This window comes from Struthio camelus, chromosome 6 (genome assembly GCF_040807025.1).
Source record: "Struthio camelus isolate bStrCam1 chromosome 6, bStrCam1.hap1, whole genome shotgun sequence".
Taxonomy (NCBI): Eukaryota; Metazoa; Chordata; class Aves; order Struthioniformes; family Struthionidae; genus Struthio; species Struthio camelus.
The window spans coordinates 24,925,789-24,946,218 of record NC_090947.1 but is presented as its reverse complement, the minus strand read 5'-3'; the positions used below and the strand labels follow the sequence as shown (position 1 = coordinate 24,946,218).

General features: G+C 38.4%; 1 protein-coding gene across 7 annotated transcripts in view; it reads right to left on the bottom strand.

Moving 5' to 3' along the window:
• The window catches only part of LOC104144943 (sodium channel protein type 1 subunit alpha), a 104,704-nt gene that overhangs the window by 71,088 nt on the left and 13,186 nt on the right, over window positions 1-20,430 (bottom strand). For all 7 annotated transcript variants that reach the window (XM_068948719.1, XM_068948720.1, XM_068948715.1 and 4 more), the window contains one exon: window positions 1,723-2,041. In XM_068948719.1, coding sequence (XP_068804820.1) covers window positions 1,723-1,989 — 267 coding nt within the window. In that variant the 5' untranslated portion in view covers window positions 1,990-2,041. The remainder of the gene's footprint in view (window positions 1-1,722; window positions 2,042-20,430) is intronic.

Below are 20,430 nucleotides of genomic sequence, written 5' to 3'. Positions count from 1 at the left end.
GCTTGATGGTACTGTACTGGCTATTGGCTACTTCTGTGAAGGGACTGAACAGCTCTTCCATACCTAGAGACTGAACAAGGGTACCTGTAGGTCGTACCCAGCAAGCCTGCCCCTGTTATCACTGGTGTGACACACCGGACAGACTTATTTGACTATCAAAGTCCAGGATGGGCTGTGGGCAGGCAGGGGTGTAATTGTATGTGATTTTATATGATAAACAGTCAGACACAACTAGTACAGAACTCTACAACACCCGCTTTTATAAAAACACATCTTTTATCTTTGCAAAAGTAGAACTGGGATTTAAAGATAAATCTTCATACACTGTGAATGGCAGATAAAGGCTCTTTCAGAGGCATCAAACAATAAGCATAAAAATATTGTTCTTTCACATAATATTTCTTCTCTTCTTGTCAAAATAGGACTCAAATCACATAAAATTTAGCAAGCTAAAAGACACTCAGAACTCTGCACTTTGTGGAAACCTAAATAACTCCTGTCTTGGTATTTATAGAGTTTCCATAATCACAGTATCTAATAATTAAAGTATCACCCAAACGAGCTATCACTATAAACTGTGAATCTGTTCTGCTCTATACGGCTGTGCAATAGAATCAACCTGCAAGGATTCCAGATCTGCTAAAGGCCAGTTCCACCAGACACTTTAAAATCAGTTTTATATTCTCTTTATGATATTTTCTGCTTACCTGTGTGTTTCTCTGTTGATTCCATAAATTTCCTAAGAATTTCAGGAGGCCTCTGCTATCAAAGCAGATTCCTGAGACATAAATGTGCTATGGATTGGTTCATGCTCTCAGTTTTGAATCTAAAGAACCTTAGAGAAAGGGTGCCATGTTTATGTAACCGGTTTCAATATATCTTCACTTTTCTAAAGTTTGCAAAATATGTCATCTGTTATGTATACATACATGTTTCTGTAGGTAATATTATTACACCCAGAATCCCTAACTTTGCTTATTGTCAAAGACTATCTAATATATTTCTGCTTTGATATAAATATTCCTTTGATATAAATTAAATTGTATCAGTGGATATAAATTGTATAAATTTTGATGAAAATGAGAAAAAGGAGGAAAGGCTTTTCCCATTAAGGCTCTTCCTTAATGGAAACCCATTAAGGATTATGGATTCTGGCCTACACTGCTAAAGGTAGATTTTCAGGCTATTTATATACATGCTGCTACATACATTGAACAAGTAAATTAAACAATCATTCATAATGCTGCATTTATTGTAAATGTGATTAATTTAATGTTAAAAATCCTATTACTGTAAAATTACTCCACCAGTAAGGTCAGAGGACTGGTGTGCCAAAGGCAGCCTTACAGCAGTAAATGTGCTCTAAAACCATGAATTAGATAAATCAACTTTTTGTAAATAGAAGATGCTAAATATCTATTTATCTTAATAGATAATTATCTAAATAATATCTAAATATCTAACTTTCTAGATGGTAGAATATACATGTATTCTTGGCATCACACATTTTCTACACTTCTTGCATACCTAACACGTTAACCTTGCATACCCTTTAACGATGCCCAGCCATTTCCACATCACTAGAATGACATTTTCTACGTGTTTGTCAATTAACAAACTGAAGTAGCAAACTACGTTATGCACTGTAAGCAAATTACATATCATGAGAACGATAAAGGACTACCAACATAGCAATATGAACAAGGCTGGTATTAGACTCACTTTTTTATTGATATAATATGGGTCCATGTCCTCCAAGGGCTCAGACACCATTCCTGGAGGTATGTCACCGTAAATGAACGGAAGCGTTTTTCCGGCCTCCAAGTCACTGTTTGGCTTTGGCCCATTTTCATTGTCATTGTCTTTACGATCTTGTTTAGGGTTCTTAGCTTTTTCTGCAGCAATGCGCTGTTCAATAGCTGCAAGAGACTCTCTAGTGAAGTACTGGAAGCTGTCTGGTCCTGGTGGTACAAGCACTGACTGCTCCATCTTTTCATCCTGCACATTTTAATTACCATTTATTCTTCTGCATAGGAAAATACTGGAAGGAAGCAGAAAAAGAAGATTCAAATAGGTTATAATCCAAGTAAGAAAGTAAGAAAGACATAACATTTATATTAAAATGCCTGTGTTCATGCTATGCCTGAACATTCAAATGTGCCCTATTGAAACAAATGTAAAGGATAATGAAATACCAGTTAGCTGGGGATTTGACCTTTTTAAAAGGCACTTCTGTGGTGCTTCTTATGCTAATTATATAAACTGCTATAATTTCTCAACTCTAGAAATATACTGGTCTTTCTATGCAGAATAAGCAAAAGCATAATACTTAAGAACAATCAGAAACACTCTTTGTAACGGTAATTATCTTTAAATCACCCCATACCTCTATGGAATCAATCAGGATAATACTGGTAATTATAAAGAGCACAGTTCATCAGTCCTAATGCAGAAATTCCCACTGACTTCAGTAAGATTATCAGTAAACAAGCACTGTAGAATCAGAATTTTTGTTAAACAAATAAAAATCAGCTCTGTATATTACATGAGGGAGCAAATTAATGGTTCCAGACACTTGTACTGCAGTTATTCTGGATAACAAGAGGAATAATTTCTTATATTTATTTCTTTTAAGTAGTTACTATACAACTGGTGCTTTATTCAGTAGCTGTAACTGGATAATTTTGGAAATATTATAATATATATATTTATTTATATAATTCCACTGCAAAAATAAATCTAGCAAGGGAGGAAAAAATGAATTCCTGTAAAAAGCCACAGATCATTCATCTTTAATCTGCTGAATGGCTTTCTCATGACATCAGAAACACAGATGCAACCAGTATTTGGATACACAGTGGGGCATATCCCTTACACCCGAATCTAAAGAGATATCTGCAGTCTCCACCCATTGCTGGGCTCCTTGCAAAATGATCAGTCCATCTTTGAGGAGCGCTCAGGACCGACACAGGTCAGTACACCGTGGAAGAAGCAAGAGACCTGGAGTGCCAGAGAAGTAAGAATGCAAGAGATGGTTGGAAGGGAAACATGTTAACACAGCTGAAAAGCGGACAAATGAAAGAAGGAATTAGGGAAAGAAGCTGAAAAAATAGGAGGAAAATAGGGCAAAAAGAATGGAAAGACAAGGAGACAGTAATATCAATGAACGCAGGAAAAATTAGGAGAGAAAGTGAAGAATGTGAAATGAAAAAGATAAGAAGGCTGGAAGATAAGCAGTATGAAACCAATACAGGACTGAAAGCAAAGAAAAATAGGAAAATAGGTTGACGGGAAGGGAAGGGGAAGGGAAGGGAAAGGGAAGAGAAAAAGGAGCAGGAATGGTAGCAAAAATAGATACGGTTAAACTTTGTCTTTAGAAAAAGTCAGTAAGGAGAGTTAGCAACTAAATGAGGACTAAAGGGAGAAGAAAGCAAAACATAGTTGGGAAACGAAAGAGTAGTTCACTAAAATACATCGTCATAAAACCCAAATCTTCTAGATCATAATGACAGTGCGAACACAAATATTTTAATCACATAGACATATTGAATAGTGGAATATAGTAGATAAATTTGTAAGGAGGAGTCAAAGTGCTCATGGGTTCTCTAACTCCGGTTTTCTTGATTCTAGAGACAAAAATTAAAAATATAGTTCATCTGCTTTTATAGGATCATTATCCACAATCAGAGGAACAGCTTCTAAAGAAGCAGAGTGAAAGATTTCTAATTGTAAGACAATGAAAGGGTGCTATACCAAAACACAAAGTATTGACCCATGCAGAGTGCAGACTCATGCCAAAAATGGTATTCTGAGCTGTTCCCTGTTTTCTCATCCTGAAAGGCATCACTCAACCATCCCGCCCTCTCTCCATCAGGGGGAAACAGAATACCAGTAAGCATACGTCAACCAACGAGGACTTAAAACCTCCTCGTCCCCCAGAAAAACAGTATACCCCAGGCGTTCCCCAACTGCCTTGGTTATGTCCACTTCTAGCGCGCTGCCAGCCTAACAAGTCACGGTGGGGAGAGGGGGAGACGCCAACCAGTGACAAGGGCAAGGCTGGGTTTTGCAGGAGGAGGCAAGGACAGGCGGCAGCCTGCCCGCACAGGCGAGCTCTGCGACTTTATGGCACGGTGTTAGCTGAGCTGAGAGCGCTGAGCCCTCCGCTGAACAAGGAGTTAACCCTGCAGGATTTGAACGCAGGTGCATGGAAACAAGCTACTTTATGTTCATTATTTTGGTTGCAAAAACATCCTATTCAGCTACTGGGTTTACAGACTGAACTTACAAGCAGTAAATGCTGTGGGCTTTTCTAATAATACCTGTATTTTTTCCATAGAAAGCAAAATTACATTAGCTCTAACTAATCTCAGCATGTTCTCTTATATTTTAAGGTCTCTCAAATGTTCAGTTAACTAGCCATATACATATACATATATATTCTCAGAACTTTTGAGAATAGGATCATTCTATTTGTTTGGAAATTTCCCAGACAAAACATGTTCATATATACTTTGCAGAGTACGCATTATTGTGAGCCAGGTATCTCCAGGGCCTACTCGATAGACTGCGTGCACAGACTGTCTGTAAAGCACACGCAGCATAAGCCTGAAGTTATTCGGATGCATCTGTGCTACTGCCCATGCACAGCTGATCTGACCACGCGTAATGAGGACTGATGCATGCAGAACTACACCGGATTAGCTATGGGCCCTCTGGGCAGCATGCATGCAATTTGTACAGCATTTTCCTCATGCATCTGACGCACTGTACGCTCTCTGCAGTTGTAGAGCTACACATGCTTAGGGGATAAGTCAAGCTGTTAAATACCCATAGAGTTTTTACAAATTTTCAGAGTCCTTCAGTTTTACCCAGATAAATTTTCTAGGCAAAATAAAGGGAGATGTCTGCAAATAGAAATGAAACCTGATCTCTAAAAAACAAACTTCTTCCTACCTCTCCCTCCATTCTTGTGGTGCTGAGATTCTCAGTAGTGTGATAAGTTTAATATCAGGTGATATTTAATTTTACTCAAGAAACATACTTACAATTATGATTAACTTTAAAAGGCTGTAGCTTCTCAGATTTGCCATGTTAGTGATCAGCAGAATAATTTGGCAGAACATACTACATAAATTTTCTTCTGGGGTAGCACTGCAGGTGCTGAGCGATGCAAACATGTTTCTAATGAACAGACAGAGTGAATAGACCAGAACTGTGTATTTGCTCTTCTGTTGGCATAGTCATGTCAGGTACAGATAAAGGTGGGATCAGCATGAAGTAGAGAAGGTATTACATTCTCTAATTTTGTAGATAAAATTTTTAGACATTGGAAGGGGTGGTAAATTAATACTTGTGCCTCTTCCCTCACCCCCACCCCCTTAATTCTGTTGTATTTTCCAATTTCTGATTAGGCAAAAGGCCACTGGGAGTAGATTTGTACGCTGCTATACGATGCAATCAGAGATAGCGCACTCTCGTTTGCTGGATATGAATCTACCTCCCAGACCAAGTGGAAAGAGGGGTGCAATAGGAAATTCACTTCAATATTGCACAAATACATTGCACATTCTTTTGCATGTTACTTGCAAAATTAATGACTCACAGGACTCTTCACTACATACATCATAAGACATGATTTGTTACATTTGATGATGCAAGAAATACGTCATCTTTCTCCACTTACAAAAAACCAAAAATGACACTAAATCAAATCAAACACATTGCAAAATGTATCAAATCAAACATCAAGAAATTGGCAAACATAACTCTACTGTTTTCATTGCCTGGGTAATCTTCCTTTGAATTTCAGAAAGCTACCCTTAAACACGTGTAGCCAGTGCTGCTCCCCGACGCTCTGCAGCACTGTGAAAGTGATTGCTCAGGGAAAACTCAGAATTCCGCTAGAGTAAGCAGGATTTAATCTGTGCCCTTCATTTTGCCCTTGCCCTGGGTGACACACACTATGTTTTTGCTTTTGGCATAAACTAACAAATCACTGATATTAAAAATCATGTATCACACTATTTTGAAAAAGCATCACAGTAGTAAACAGGAGCAATAATATTTTGAAGTGCTTTGGATTTAAGGCAACACCATTAAGTTCACCTTTATAAAACGACTAACTAGGAATTAGTGAGGTTGTCTGTGATAGCACAGGGAGCTTCACCTTCCTGATTCAAAGCCATGCACAATCCAATAGATCAGGCTACCACAAAATAACGATAAATGAATGATTTTACATGTAAATTCACATGCCTAAATTCACAGCTCAAATCTCTACTTATATTTGCTCTAAGTGTTTATTGGCACAATTTCTCATTATTTTTGATTTGACATATCAATTAATCATTACTTTTCATGTCTTCAAAATGCGGAATAAACATGAATTACCTTCCTTAAAGTGTGGATTTGAGGGAAGGGAAGAACGGCTGTGCTAGCCACTACTGCAGCTTTGTGTGTGAGGCTGTAGAGGAGGAGAACCCCCTTCTTCCTTCCTTCACAGAACCTGAGCCAGTATCTGGCCTGCTTATCTCCATTTCAGGGCTACTTTAAGAAGCAAAGTTAGGTAGCATATCCGAAGCAGCACACTTGGCAGAAGGACAGAAATCAAATTAAAATATTAGGACTTTTTAAGACTCCCTGTAGCTCATATAAAATTAAATTTAATTTTCATGGACAGATTTATAAGGGAAACATGCATATTACTAAACTGATAATGGGATTCTCCCATATCTTTTTTTACTGTCTTCTTAATGTTCCCTCTCAGCACGGCTAATGCAGAACTGGGCACAAGGACTTGCTTGTATTAGATTACTTGGACTTGGCTAATTGTACTTAATTAAAACACATGATTTTTAAAAAACGGGTACAACAATCCTGCAGACATCAGAATAGTGTACATACATATGTACTGACCTATAAATGAAGTATCTGAAATATTGGAAGCAATCAAATAGTATATAGTAGCTCAAGTGAAAGTCTCTGCTGTGTAGCTAGGCATTTCCATTACCTTAGCAAGGTTACTGGGACAGGGAAGCAGTCACAGCAGGGAAGAGAGGAGGGCAGAGGGGGGCTATTTAGTCTGCCAGGAGCCTCAAACAGCCACAGGTAGCTCATCCTACGTGACTCAGGAAGGCAGTTTAGTGCCTCAGACTAGGCTGCACAACAGCCAGAAAGCAGAACAGACACAGAGATAGGAAATACAGTTAACGTCTGTCTTAGCCATGCTTTTATATAATTGCTTAGCTTACATCTCATTACATGAGTGTCTATGCTAAATCTCCTCATCAGCTCTGGTGAACTCAAAGCCACGTTTTCCATCAATCAGCAAAACTCTTCCCCAACCACCAGGCAACAGACCATCTGAGGTCTCTTTCCCATCACTACACAAGAATGATGTCAAAATTTACAGGGACAGAAAGACAGACCATGAGAAAACATGAGCTTGGCATCCTAATGGTAAGCCTTCATTCAGGAAGGCAGTTACGGCTTCTCATCCCTGCTCCTAGGGCTATTTCACTGTTACATCTCATAACTGCACCTGAGGAGAGTCAATGGAAAATCGCTAGAGCTGCATTCATAGCTGAAAAGAAAAAACTTAGAAATATCTATGGGAAAGGAGTGTTTGGTTCTAGTTTTCACTTCCGAGTAATTCCTTCAATTCAGCCAGAAAACATAACCCTCAGTTTTGAAAAAATAAAATGAAATAAAACAACCTTCCCTCCACAAACAAACAAAATAACAAACACAATAAACACCCTGTGCTGGGAAAACAAGAATGTAGACTGCGAGCTATCAGCGCAAAGAACTGGTGGGGTCCACTCGAGTCAAAGCGGAGTGCTGCGTAGCTGCAGCTTTTTTTCTCCCCAAAGCCTTGATTCTCAGTCCCATCCTTCTTTGTTGCTTTACAATAAATCAGAAGCCACATGATGCTGAACGCGGCATTTATTCATTAGCATTAGTAATATATAGGTATTGCTTAGCTTTCCAGTGGACTTCTCTTTATATTTTTTAATGTAACTAATGTTTCTCTAGACCAAAATATAGCTAACGTGCTTTGCTTTAGATTCAAAATAAAGAGCTTGATTCTGTTTGCTGCTTTGCTAGCTTAATTCCATTAACTGCAACTGAGTCATTTCTGTTTTAGAAAGCGGAAAGAATAAAATTAGTTATGTAGTTCCATTGAAAGAAAAAAATAGGTTAATAGCATAAATCATACGGCATCTGCATTGCTACTCCATCCTAGCAAATACAGTTAATAGGTTGGAACTACTGGACTGCTACCAGGCTGAATGGTTTCCACACTCACTGTGTTTCTGCAGTATATCTTGTGTAGCAAATGACTGCAGTGGAGAGTAGCAATCTTTCTGCTTTCTTTTCCTCAGTCACTGCAGGGACCCCTTCTCTTGGGAATCTACGTTAACAATTCGATATTAATTTTCTCAAGCAAGGTCTGAAATAATCTTTCTCCGTTTATCTTAGCAAACCTAAAATCACCTTTCTTTGGTTAAAAAAATAAACAAAGTAATAAAGGCTATGGAGGGTAAATTATGTAATGCTACTGAGTCTTGAAAAATGATGTTTTTCCTCTACATTAAAGCTTAATTTAAGACAAAATATAAGTTCTGTTACTGGCATATTACCATACTTGAGAAACAACAAATAAATAATGATGAAGCACAGATTGCTCCCTACTCTGGAATAACACCAAATTTACAGAGCTAACAAACTCAAAGACTTCTCCACACTCAATGACTTTGTGGGTTGCTTAACCCACAAAGCTCTAGCCTTGAGAGCCTCTGCCCTGGAGGCAGTACAGCTGCATATCCTATTGAATATTGAATATACCCTATTGAATATGAGGTAAATTAGCTTGCACTAACATCCACCAATTATTGCTACTTGTGCCTGAGCAAGCACATTTAGAGCTGGTTGCTGTATCTCTGCCTTCTGTCGCAATTGGTACAAGGTACTCTCAGTAGGTTACATGCTGCCTTGCTTAGTCTGTCTGGCACATCTGTTAGGCAAAGCTTGTCTGCTACCTTTCCTACAAATGGGTCTTATGGTTCAGAAGCAACCTAAAATCCCACCAGCGCAATATTGCCACACTCACTTCTGCCTTAAACAGTTTCACCCCAAAGCTTCAAACTTCTCACACTGGCATGCAGCTCACCACTTAGAAAAACAGCCGCTAAAGCACATGACATAGAAAAACAGCAGCTGACAATAATGACACAGAGACATTGCAGAAGTCCTTAATACAGCTATGCTTTCCCCTGAACAGAATAAAGGAGATAAAAATAAAAGTAAAAATTTGCTCTATTTCCTTGCTGGAGCATTGTGGAAACTAGCTGTGGGGTGACCCAGCTGGCACGCCCACAGAAAGAATTACTAAAAATTAACATAATCTGGACATTAGATGACATATGTTGACTTCCTGTGTGGATGGGTCCCAGCCATATTTACCTGCTCCATCTGTCCATAGCAGCCCTTGCGATATTCCAGGCAACTGACACCGGGCAGAGAGAAAGGCTTACAGCTATTCCTAGAAGACGACTAGGGATCTGCAATTCCCATCGACTGTTTTGGTGAGCACTAACTTCCATCTAGTGATGGCCACCCCAGGTAGAAACTGAGTCTGAATAATTTGTGAGAGCATTTTACATATATATGAAGCATTTTATCACAGGGAGCATGAATTAAAACATACTATTGATAACTAGAAGGATTTAGGAATAAAGAGAAGGAACTACCTCAGAGAGAATGATAAACTGTAATACCTAGATCCAAATGATCACAGTTGAATTTAAGAGCTGAACTGGGCTTTTTGTATACAAGACTCTCCACTCATTTCTCAAGACTTATTTTGTTTTACTTTTCCTCTTTCCTCATTTAAATTTTCTGAGAAATTTTTAAAATGCTGATTTCACCTTTCTTTAAGAAACTATAGGGAAAACCAAAAAGAAAGGGGACAGAGGAAAAAAGATTCAAGACCTAAAATGATAATACTATCATATTTAAAAATACTCAATTTTATGAACATCTAAAAAGAAAAGCACTTTTTTTGACCTGGTCTTCCAAATTCACAATTGCATCATGGACAAATATATATCGTTTGTTTAAAACTGGTATCCTGGTGAATCTAACTGTACACTCCTATATGTGGTATACCTTAGTGGCTTATGAATACAAACAAAAGCACAAATATAAATGTCATTAAGATTTTCTGTATTCTTAATGTACTTGCTTAAAGAATCTGCCTTGAATATTTAGAGAGATTTACATATATTTTAGTACTTAACATAAGCAAATTTATACTAAAAGTTGAAATCTCTGCTTGGATATGTTAACAGAAAGGAACTTGTACATACATATAAACATTCATATACACACACGAAACGGAAGGGAAATTTCATTCTCTGTACAATGCTGATCATGCAGAAAAGTTAAAGAAATGTGACATTTTGTCAGCTGGCAGGAACTGACATCAAAAGCCAGTAATGTATTCAGATTATATGAGAAATAGACCAAAAAAATACTGCTCTGTTCTGCACTTCTTCCATTGACGTGCAGAAAGGCAATGCAATTTCCAATAGCTGCAGGAAGCCATGCCCAATATATCAATTTTACTAGCTGGGCTGCTTAATGGCCAATGAAACCTAGGGCCATGGTGACAGGATTCTGCAGCCAGGGTCTTTTTATTCCACCTTGAAGAAGTGACATGCTTAATTTTGGAGGATGATGGCAGAGTAAATATTCTTTATCAAAGAGGCTGGGAGGTGTTCTCCACAAGAAAATCCTGGAGCACTTTCCAAAAACCAGCCCTACCATTGAGGTGATATAATTTTAAGTGAGATAAGCCAAAGAATGAGAAGAAGGAATATAAACTAGAAGGAGATGCCTGCTTTGCAGAATTCCCACCACTGGTCGTCCTTGCCATCATTTTCACTCCTGCCATGATTTTTCTCTTCTGAATTAACTCTCTCCCTACCTCTCAATAGTCTTTTAGTTCCTTCCGATGCTCCTGGCCTTCTCATTAGCTCTTTTCGCATCCAGCTGCCAACACCAGCAGCCATACACAACCCCCAGCTCATGGCTGGGAACAGAGATGCCACCTCACGTGCACAGCTGGCATCGGTATGTGAGGAGCCAGACACCACAGAGACTGCTCTCTAGGAAGGAGAGGTGTTCTGAATCATTTTAGAAATCATCATTCATATATGCTGAGGAAGACCTCGAGAAAATCTGAGAGTGGTTGTCCTTGCCTCCAGCTGGCAGCTCCCATGGAGCAAGGTGCACCCCTTTGAGTGGGCCTGGTCTGAAATGGTGCAGAGCGGCATTATGAAGAGCTGGACTACTGACCCTTCAGACATTAATCCACCTTTTCCTGGCCCATCTGTCTTAGGGAGCGTTGACAGAAAGGCAGCCAAGTCAGGGAGTTCAGGGATGTTTGCACAGAGCTTCCCCTTGCCTGACGATGGCTGTGGTACGCCAAGACACAAAGCCCTGCAAGTGCCCAGACGTTCTGCTGGGTGTCCAGGATGCCTCCAGCTTTTAGCTGGTTTTGAAATCTAAATGGCCTTGTGCTATACTCGTGATATTTCCAGTTGCATAAAGGGAAAGAACATCTTTCTTGAAAATTCCTAGATGCAATGAAATCGTTTATGGTATTGCATGGTTAACTACGAGCAGCAGCAAGGGCAGCTGCTGCCTCTGCCACACCCTTTGGGCAATGCCTTACTCTCAAAAGCTTCAGGTCTGCAAAGAAAAGCAGAGCCTGGGAATTAGTATTTCTGCAGAAGCAGTTGGTTTCAAAGCTGCTGAATGAAGACTGTTGGCCACACTGACTTTTATTTAAAAGCAGAGTTCACCTTTTTTTTTATTTTGAGATGCTGGTGAGTTTCCAGTGATTTAATATTTTATATTCTAATTCTACAATAGATGTTCAGGATATTGACTTGATTTTTGAAAATTTCAGAATTTAAAGATATAATAAATAATCAAGTCAGAAGCTAGAATTAGTATAATTATACAGTATGAAAGCTAGTGGTATTGGGATTTGGGATTTTTCTGTTATTTTTTAAATCTGTGCTCGGTCAAGAAGAAAGATGAGAGAAATCTGTTTCTTTAAAATAAACAAGAATATATACTTGCAGTATAGAGGAGGTCATGTTCACCAGGCCAGAAGGTTCCAAAATTCTGAACTTAATGCTATTAAGTATACTGGAAAAAAAAGACAAAATGTGCATTGGAATAAAGTTCAAAAATAGCAGAACTAAGGGAACATTGCTGAATACAAAAAAAATGTGATCTAATATTCAAAATATGGTGTGATATAAAACTATTAATCAGAATTTTCTGAAGTAATAGCTATAGACTTACAATTAGCATAAATGATTCCAAATTTTGCAGCAACGCAATCAACCTTTCACAATCTGAGTCACTTCTGATACTTTCCCTACTAAAAAGCAGGCTATGTTTACTTTACGAAATACAGTCCTTAACTGTGTGGTTAAAACTATAATTGTAATGCACATTTAGTGATCATTTTGCAGATAAACCATTCTCAATATAGGTGCAGAACTGCCAAAAGGAAAGACGTTTAAGATCAGCACTTCCTATAAATATCATTCAGTGCACATCAAACGTTTGCAGTTAAACTACGCAATGAAACTAATGAAACAATAACGTAACTAATAATTTTAAAGGCTTCTATCCTGCAGTTGAATTGAAACTGATAGATGACACATCTGTATCATGTGAATCTGTTCATGCAGACCCACCTGTAAGATGAGAGCTGAAATAAGAACAGCACCATGATACAGTGGTCACCACAGCAAGTAATGGCAGATCTAACTGATGGCAAATCACATCTCTCTCAGCCTCAGCTTTTCTGCCTATAAAATGGGGAATAGCAATGCTTACCTATTTTACAGGACTTGAGATTTGTGATTAAAAATGCTTTTCAGCTGTTCTTAAATTCAAAAATACACATTTGTCTTTTTAAAGACTGAAAGTACCCTTGCATTTATGAGTTTAGAGGACCGAGCTGCTTCTTGCTGTTCTAAATTGTCATTCTTTAATCCTCTAATAGCGGATACAGCATTTTGGAGTATTTTTTCTAAATAGTGATTCTTAAGTTATAGTAGTGAGTTACGATGCTTTATGACATTTTGGCACTGAGTATCTAGGGCAAAAATTTAAACAGTTTTTAGACAAATGATAAGATTAGCCATTGTTCTCCCTTAAATCTTTACTCTGCTAGTTTTACTTCTACTAGTTGAGAGAGAGCTCCAGCCACTCAAAGTCCCGGAGCGAGGTATCGATTTACAGTACATCCAGCTGAGAACAATGCACAGACGCATTCATCAGTGCGTCTCTCTCTCTCTTCTGATCAATAGATCTGAAGGCAGGGCACCATTTCGTATCAGGCTCTCAGAGCTGAATAAAGTTTTTGTAGATGTCGCATATAACACCTAATTGCACTTGCATAAACAAGCTTGCAGTGAAGATGCCAAAGGAGGAAATTGCGTGTTTCAAAATAGCTTATACATGTGCTTAAGAGAGTGCACAATAATGGAAATAAGTACACTACACAAAAGATAAGAATATCCAGTTATGAAAAGCAAATCTTTAGTATGTGAACAACGAACGTTGTCAGAGAAGAGATCAAAGTATCATGTAGGTCGTGGCCCTAAAGCACCAAAGAACGTTTAAGGCCGAGGGGAAACATGCACAATTCAGAAGCTTAGAAATTATCACATTACATTGATTACGAGCATAGGATGTTATATAATAATATATTAATATCTTAGGAAGTGGAATTGAGATCAAACAAATATTAATCTGTTTTAGAGGAAAAAGTAAATGAAAAGTGTAGATACCACGAGAATCCAGTGAGCCTAGCAGTTCTGAGAAAGAGTTGGTTTGCCATTCAAGTATCTCAGTACGTATTCTTAAAATTGTTGGGTTTGTCTATGATTTAAATTATGTCAGTAAGTTATTTTGCAATAGAGCAGATGAATTCTTGATCCTGTAGAATTTGTTCTCAAAACATGTGATTGACTTCATTCATGCAGGTAAGTTTTATTATCTGATCAATATATTTGATTTTTATCTTGAAGAAGAGTTCTCATTTGACCTAGGCAAAAAAGTAACTACAACTCAAACTATTTTGTTTTACCTGAAAGAAGTGGCACCTAAACCTGGAGAAATACTTTCTTTATACTTTCTTTCGTTTGCTTTATATACTGAAATTTTACCAGCTGACCTTTATATGCGCTAAAAAGATGCAGTTTCTTTTTCTGAACCATTTCGGATATTTCAGTGCTGAAGGCTTAATACATAAAATAAGAAACACAAGTGAGTGAATTTTTGTATTAATAAATTAATAAATGCAAATAATTGAAATATGCATATATTTTCCATCATTCAATAATTATGAGAAATTTTGTACAGAGATTATTATGATGGAGGTCATCTTCTGTTATTTACAGTGCAAATTATTCTCATACTTTAAGTTGTAGTGAACATAAATTTTTTTTTAAATGCAGTATCATTGGAAAAGATTGCTGTGATTCTCAAAGTGGGGAAGGTTAGAAGTGGTGTCAGTGGTTTAGCCCAGGGAAAGTCACAAGAAAATACATGAAAACTTCATGCAGACTTTCACTCTCCCTTCCTCTCCTCTTAGTTCTCTTACTCTTAACATTTGCTTCCTTCCTGAAATGTTTTCAACTCTTTGGCAAGTCCATGAAGGGTTTGAAGTTAGTCTTGTGTGTAAGCAAGCTGGTGGTTTGTAGTGCCCTCCCTGCCTCCCTGGCCAAAGTCACCTTCACCCTTGGTGGGCAGCCGGGCTCGTGGGGCGGGAGAGGGCTGGAAGGGGCTGGGAGCCGAGTGCTCAGTGGCAGACGAACTGGGCTGGGTAGGACTGGGGCTGGGTTGTCGGGTATACGGTTGTGAAGTTAGGCTTTTTGGTGGGCTGCGGGGGGTGGGGGTGAGGGAATTCATGAGCGAAGGATAGGTCGACTGCAGAAACATGGAGCAGGCCAGCAAGTGGGGAGGGAGGTGAATGCATCCAAAATACTCCAAAAACAGAGGTGAAGATCAAAATTGTCTGGGAATTACCACTGTGAAAGACTGGATGTTTTGACATAATTATTTAATAATGATGTGAAAGGAGAGGAGGTAGTACATCTCAGTCTTTAATTTTTGTTGCACAAAAGCTGTTCAAACAAAACAAGCCAGACTTATATTCAGCTGTGCTGTCCACCAACATTTCTAAAATCTGTCCTACAAAGCTCAGCAAAGCTGTGGCGTCCACAACGCAGTGAACTGGCCCAAAGCACAGGTCAAACTGCGCTCTCTCGGCATGCTCTTTGTGAGTGCCCTAGTGCTCACCACATAGGTTTCAAAGTGTAATAGAACAAAACCCAACTCCAGGATCAGACACCTCCATTATGACATAAACCCGATGCCGAAATCAGTGGAACTAGAAGAAGAGACTACTGAGTGGGAAAAGGGCCCCTGAATCTACTCCTGTGTACATCCTTATGTGTTTTTATACAGCTACTGAAGGTAAGTATTACAGCTGAATGTCCATATTCACTCAGAAACTCTTACGTGCACCCGTCTCACGATACTCTCCAGTCCACGTGAATTAATGATGTGTTCTAAGACATTTTCCCTTATAGATTCATAATGATCCCAGCCTGAATTTGTCATAGCCTCACCAAGGAAAAGCAACGTACTCTACTCCAACCTGTCGTTCTGTATAGATGAAGCCAGGAAAGGGCATACGCCAGCACCTAACTAGGTATAATAACCTACCATTATTGTGCTGAAATTTTTTCCAGTAATCATAGTGTTGATATCTATGCAACATCTATGTGGTAAGTGCTACGATCATTAAGCATAAAGTGAAGATGACAGAATGATGAGAGGAACTATGCGTAGTATATGGTACAAAAGTGACAAATATAAGACTGCATTTTCATATGGTAAGTTAGAATTCATATGTTGATGTTAAAAATCTGGTCCTTCTACTGCTTTTGATTCTTATGGGTGATTCTTTTGGGTTAAGAAATTTTGAAGGCTGTTTTTGAGAACGTGAAAACTACTTAAGGGTGTTTGTCAGTAAAGCAGCTAGAAGGTAATTTATACATTAAATGATCAATAAGAATTAAAAAGATATCCTGGTTCCATCACCCACATTCCTCATGACACTTGTAATGACTTGTAATAAAATGCATAAGAGGGTTTATGACACATAATGAAGGCTGAGAGTTGTTAAACCAAACCAAAACAATGAAACTATATTTTAAATCCTATCATATCGCATGCCTAGACTTTTCTAAAAAAAGGGAAACAGAGTGCAAGTAAAATATCAAAATTTATATTTTAGTGATGAATCAGAAAGTAACAGCAAAGGCTATAAAGTGATTTTGTTAGGAATAGCCTCTTTTGAAGCATATCCTATCTTAAATCAAATTACCTTCCCTGTATAGAATTCAGTGCAGAAAAGAAGACTAATCACACTTTCCAAATTTAAAATCAAGTGCATTTGCTAATATTCATTGTTTTTTCTGAAAGAAGAAATACAATGGAAGTAATGAGAGCGTAGAATACAAGGCATTGTCTTCAGCGAGAGCGCAATGATCTGATGCATAACGGATGGCCAAAGCATACAAATGTGAGTAGGTACCTTATAAGGCCTGTCCCAGAAACTGAAGTGACTATGTCCCCTGAGAAGAAACAATCTGTGTGGAAAGATGCGATTTATTACAGCATCAAAACGTAAGAAAGATGCCTGTTTTGAAATTTGAGCACATAGAGTTATCAGCAGCTATGAAATGTTAAGATTCTATATAATTTTGCTGCTTTTCTGAGCTATGCATATAGGCTATATCTATAATATATTTGACAGAGTGTTGCCAAAGCGCCCTCTATCACAAGCTGCTCCTGTGACAATATGAACCCGTCCATACTGCCTTTTTCAGGAAGTTCTTCTGGATTCAGGAGGCAGGTTGTTTGCAAATCTCCAAGTTTGCAGGAGGGGATACCTGAGGTTTTCTAGGAAGATGAGTTAATTTTGTTCTTGCTCCCTGAATAGCAGACAACCAAGATGTCTTCACGCCGCAGGTAAATGGGATTTTATACCTTTCTTTGAAGATTACCTTTGAAGAATAGCCCCAGAGCTGTCCAAACCACAGGGGCACCGCTGAAAGCAGGCAGTATAGATGGGTACCTATTTTGGTCTCCAAGCTACCTTCAGAAACATTCTATACAGCACCGTAAATGTAGCCCAATTGGCCTGAGTTTTAATTATTTCAGACTTCTTTCCACTGCTACTGCCAGTAAAAATGTTTTCAATTTCAAAGTGTAGTGATTAATCCCAATCTACCAATGCTTAACACGACAGCTTGGCACTTGAAAGCATAAAGGCTCAGCCAAGCCTAAGGGCTGCTAGGTTTGGGTAGTGTCTGTGCTACTAGCACTCATGACAAATCCAACTCTTACATGTCTCAGACATCCTTGTCTAAGTTTTGGAGTCAGGCTACGTCAAAATCTTACTGGATTTGTTTGTTTTCTTTTCTTTTCTTTTCCCTACAGCATATCTAAGATACAGTCTTTTTTATCTATCCGCAAGGTTATAAATGTCAGCTAGTCTCTCTTTTTTTTGCATCATGTTTACTGGAAAGCTCATTTCTTTGGCCTAATGAAACACATCTTCCCCATGCTCAGGGTGATGATGAAAGGAAGACCAATTTCTACCCCCTTGCTTAAACTGTGTCACCCTGCTGTCCAAATTCTCTACTTATATGCCATCAGACATTAGATGATCGTTTTCCTCTCAAAGGGTCTTTTCAGCCTATTTCTTCCTTATCTAGCATCTGAAATTCCCTTTTACGGTATCAAATCCATTGTTCAGTTTTTTAATTTATAACTATCTACATTGTGCTTTTGTTCCCAGTCACATTTAGGAGGCGCACGTATCAGCAAAGCTGACCCATTATCCTCCTCTTGACCTATTCTTTTTCAAGATACCTTCAACAATTTTGCAGTGGTTAGGCTGCTCAGCTGCTAACATCACTGCCTCGTCTCCTTAAAGGTCATACTTCTGCCTGTACCGTCTGAGCTCTTTTCCTTACACCCAGATTGTGTGCTGTTTGGGGCAGTGATTCTCTTCCTGAAACTTCCAGAAATGAAAATATACCCTGTAAAACTGCAGTCTTGTATTTTAATTGAGGTAACATATCAACACCTCAAGAAAATATCTTTCTTTTCTTAATCCCCCAAAGCAGTTAATGATAATTACTGTTCCAGGAAAGCCACCTGCTTTAGAAGCATTACACACAGAAAGACAAACCTGCAGACCTCTAAAAGGAAGGGAAAATTGCGAACAGTGCAGGACTTCAGAATAATGCTAATCACAATTTTACTGCTCACAGTCATTATTTAGTCATTTTCACAATCTTTTCTCGCATAAGAGAGAACAAATGGCTTATATTTCATATCTCGAATTTATCTGAACAGACAGCTAAAGACATAAGCCAATCTCTTCCAAAGTGCTAAGCAATCAAGAATTCACACAAAAGTCAATATTAAATTCTGGTCATTCTATTCTTGGAAATTATATTTTTTATTTCAGTACCTAAAGATAGACTTAGACACAGAAGGTTAGGCCGATCTTACAAAATGTTAGCCACAGCCCATAGTCAGTCTTACTTTAACCCCAGGACCGAAGAAGAAAGGAACGGCCAAAATGAACCAGAGTCTACGTTTCAGAATCCTACAAAGTATACAACCATGATCAATAAACGTCGCTGCTGAGAGACCCATGGCAATGCCGTGGGCACAGAGGCCAAAGGGACGGGGAGGGAAAATCTTTAATACAACCCATTACTACTACAAGACACTCAAATGGAATATCTTAACGTATTGAAGACAGATCTTTCGTAGAGCAGAAAAATAGCTTACAAAAGTAAAACTGAATGTTTCTACTTCCCTACACTTCTTGATGAATTGATATTTACCCCCCTAAATGGGGGCGGGGGGGGAGTGGACTTTACAAAACTCAAGGCCAGCTGCTCTCTAGGAATTAGGCATGCAGTCACAAAAGAAAGAGCGTTGTATCAGCTGATTTGCTTTCTTTTGTTAATATGTGTGGCAATTTATCATTGCTTGCTCTTGAGCAGTACGCATTTTAGTTTCTCCTAGCAGTGCCATTAAACATTATTTAGTGCTGGTTCAAGATTAGTCAGCTTTACAGAAGTCTAGAAGCCTGTCTTGAGGGGAAAGTAGAGGGCAAGTCTAAGGTCAGTGCCCACGAATGACAGATTCACAGACAGTCTGTGCAGCAGCGAAGCAGGATACATCCTACGGCAAAATTACCAGACATACTATACCTTTTACCAGACTGCAGCCCCAAAACTCCTGAAGAATCCTTGGGGCTGGCATATAACAACTACAGAATTAAACAAAAAAAAAATGCAAAAGGTGTAGGCCCTGCTAAGCTATTACTCATTTCCAGCTCTTTGCAGTGATAACCAAAGTAAACGTGGTTGTTAGCACACGAAAAGAGACAATGCATCCTTCCAGTTTAGACTCAGGTTTATGTGCAAAAGCAAATAGTAGCACTAGTGCCATCTACATGCCAAAAGCCCACTTTCAAAAAAGACTGAAAAATAAAAGACTAAAAATATTATTTGAATAAAATTAACTTTCAAATAGAATTCTACTTAAGGCACTCAAAGCAATTGTGATTTTTTTAACATCATTGAATATGTATATCAATAAAGCGGTAAAATACTGTCTACTATTATGTCCCATTCATGAATTATGGCAATTTGACTTCAAGGCAGGTACACGCCTCACATCTGGTGACTCAAGACTGCTGTATCTTAGCAATCTATCTTAGCACTGCTGTATTATTATTATTACTATTATTATTATTATGGATGCTTAATTGCCCCTTATTAAAGACATATAGGCTATGGGACTTGGTTTTATTGTTCTCTCTGCCACGCTTTATGTTGCATTTGTAACTTTAATTGTTTTTTCAATGCAACTTGCATTGCTGCTTGAATGCAGGATGGTAGTCACAGTAAAATGTTTCAGGGAAACAAACATATCTCAGGTAATCTTTGAACACCTACGCTGCCTCATTTGTTAAAGACGGATAACTGTTTCACAGTGTGTAAGGTTTATCTGTAAGTGTTCATAAACTTTGATATGGAAAGCACTCTCAAAGTGCTTAGAGTAGTTAACTCTACCAGGAATAGCGGGAAAAGCTAGTACTACTGATGCAAGTCATTTGTTTGCTTTCATTGTCTTCACTTGATTTAGAAACTTGCTTTGGTCTTTCCAATCATGCTTTTGTATTAGAATAAAAGTATTTGGGGAAAAAAATCTCACACATTTCCAGCCCAG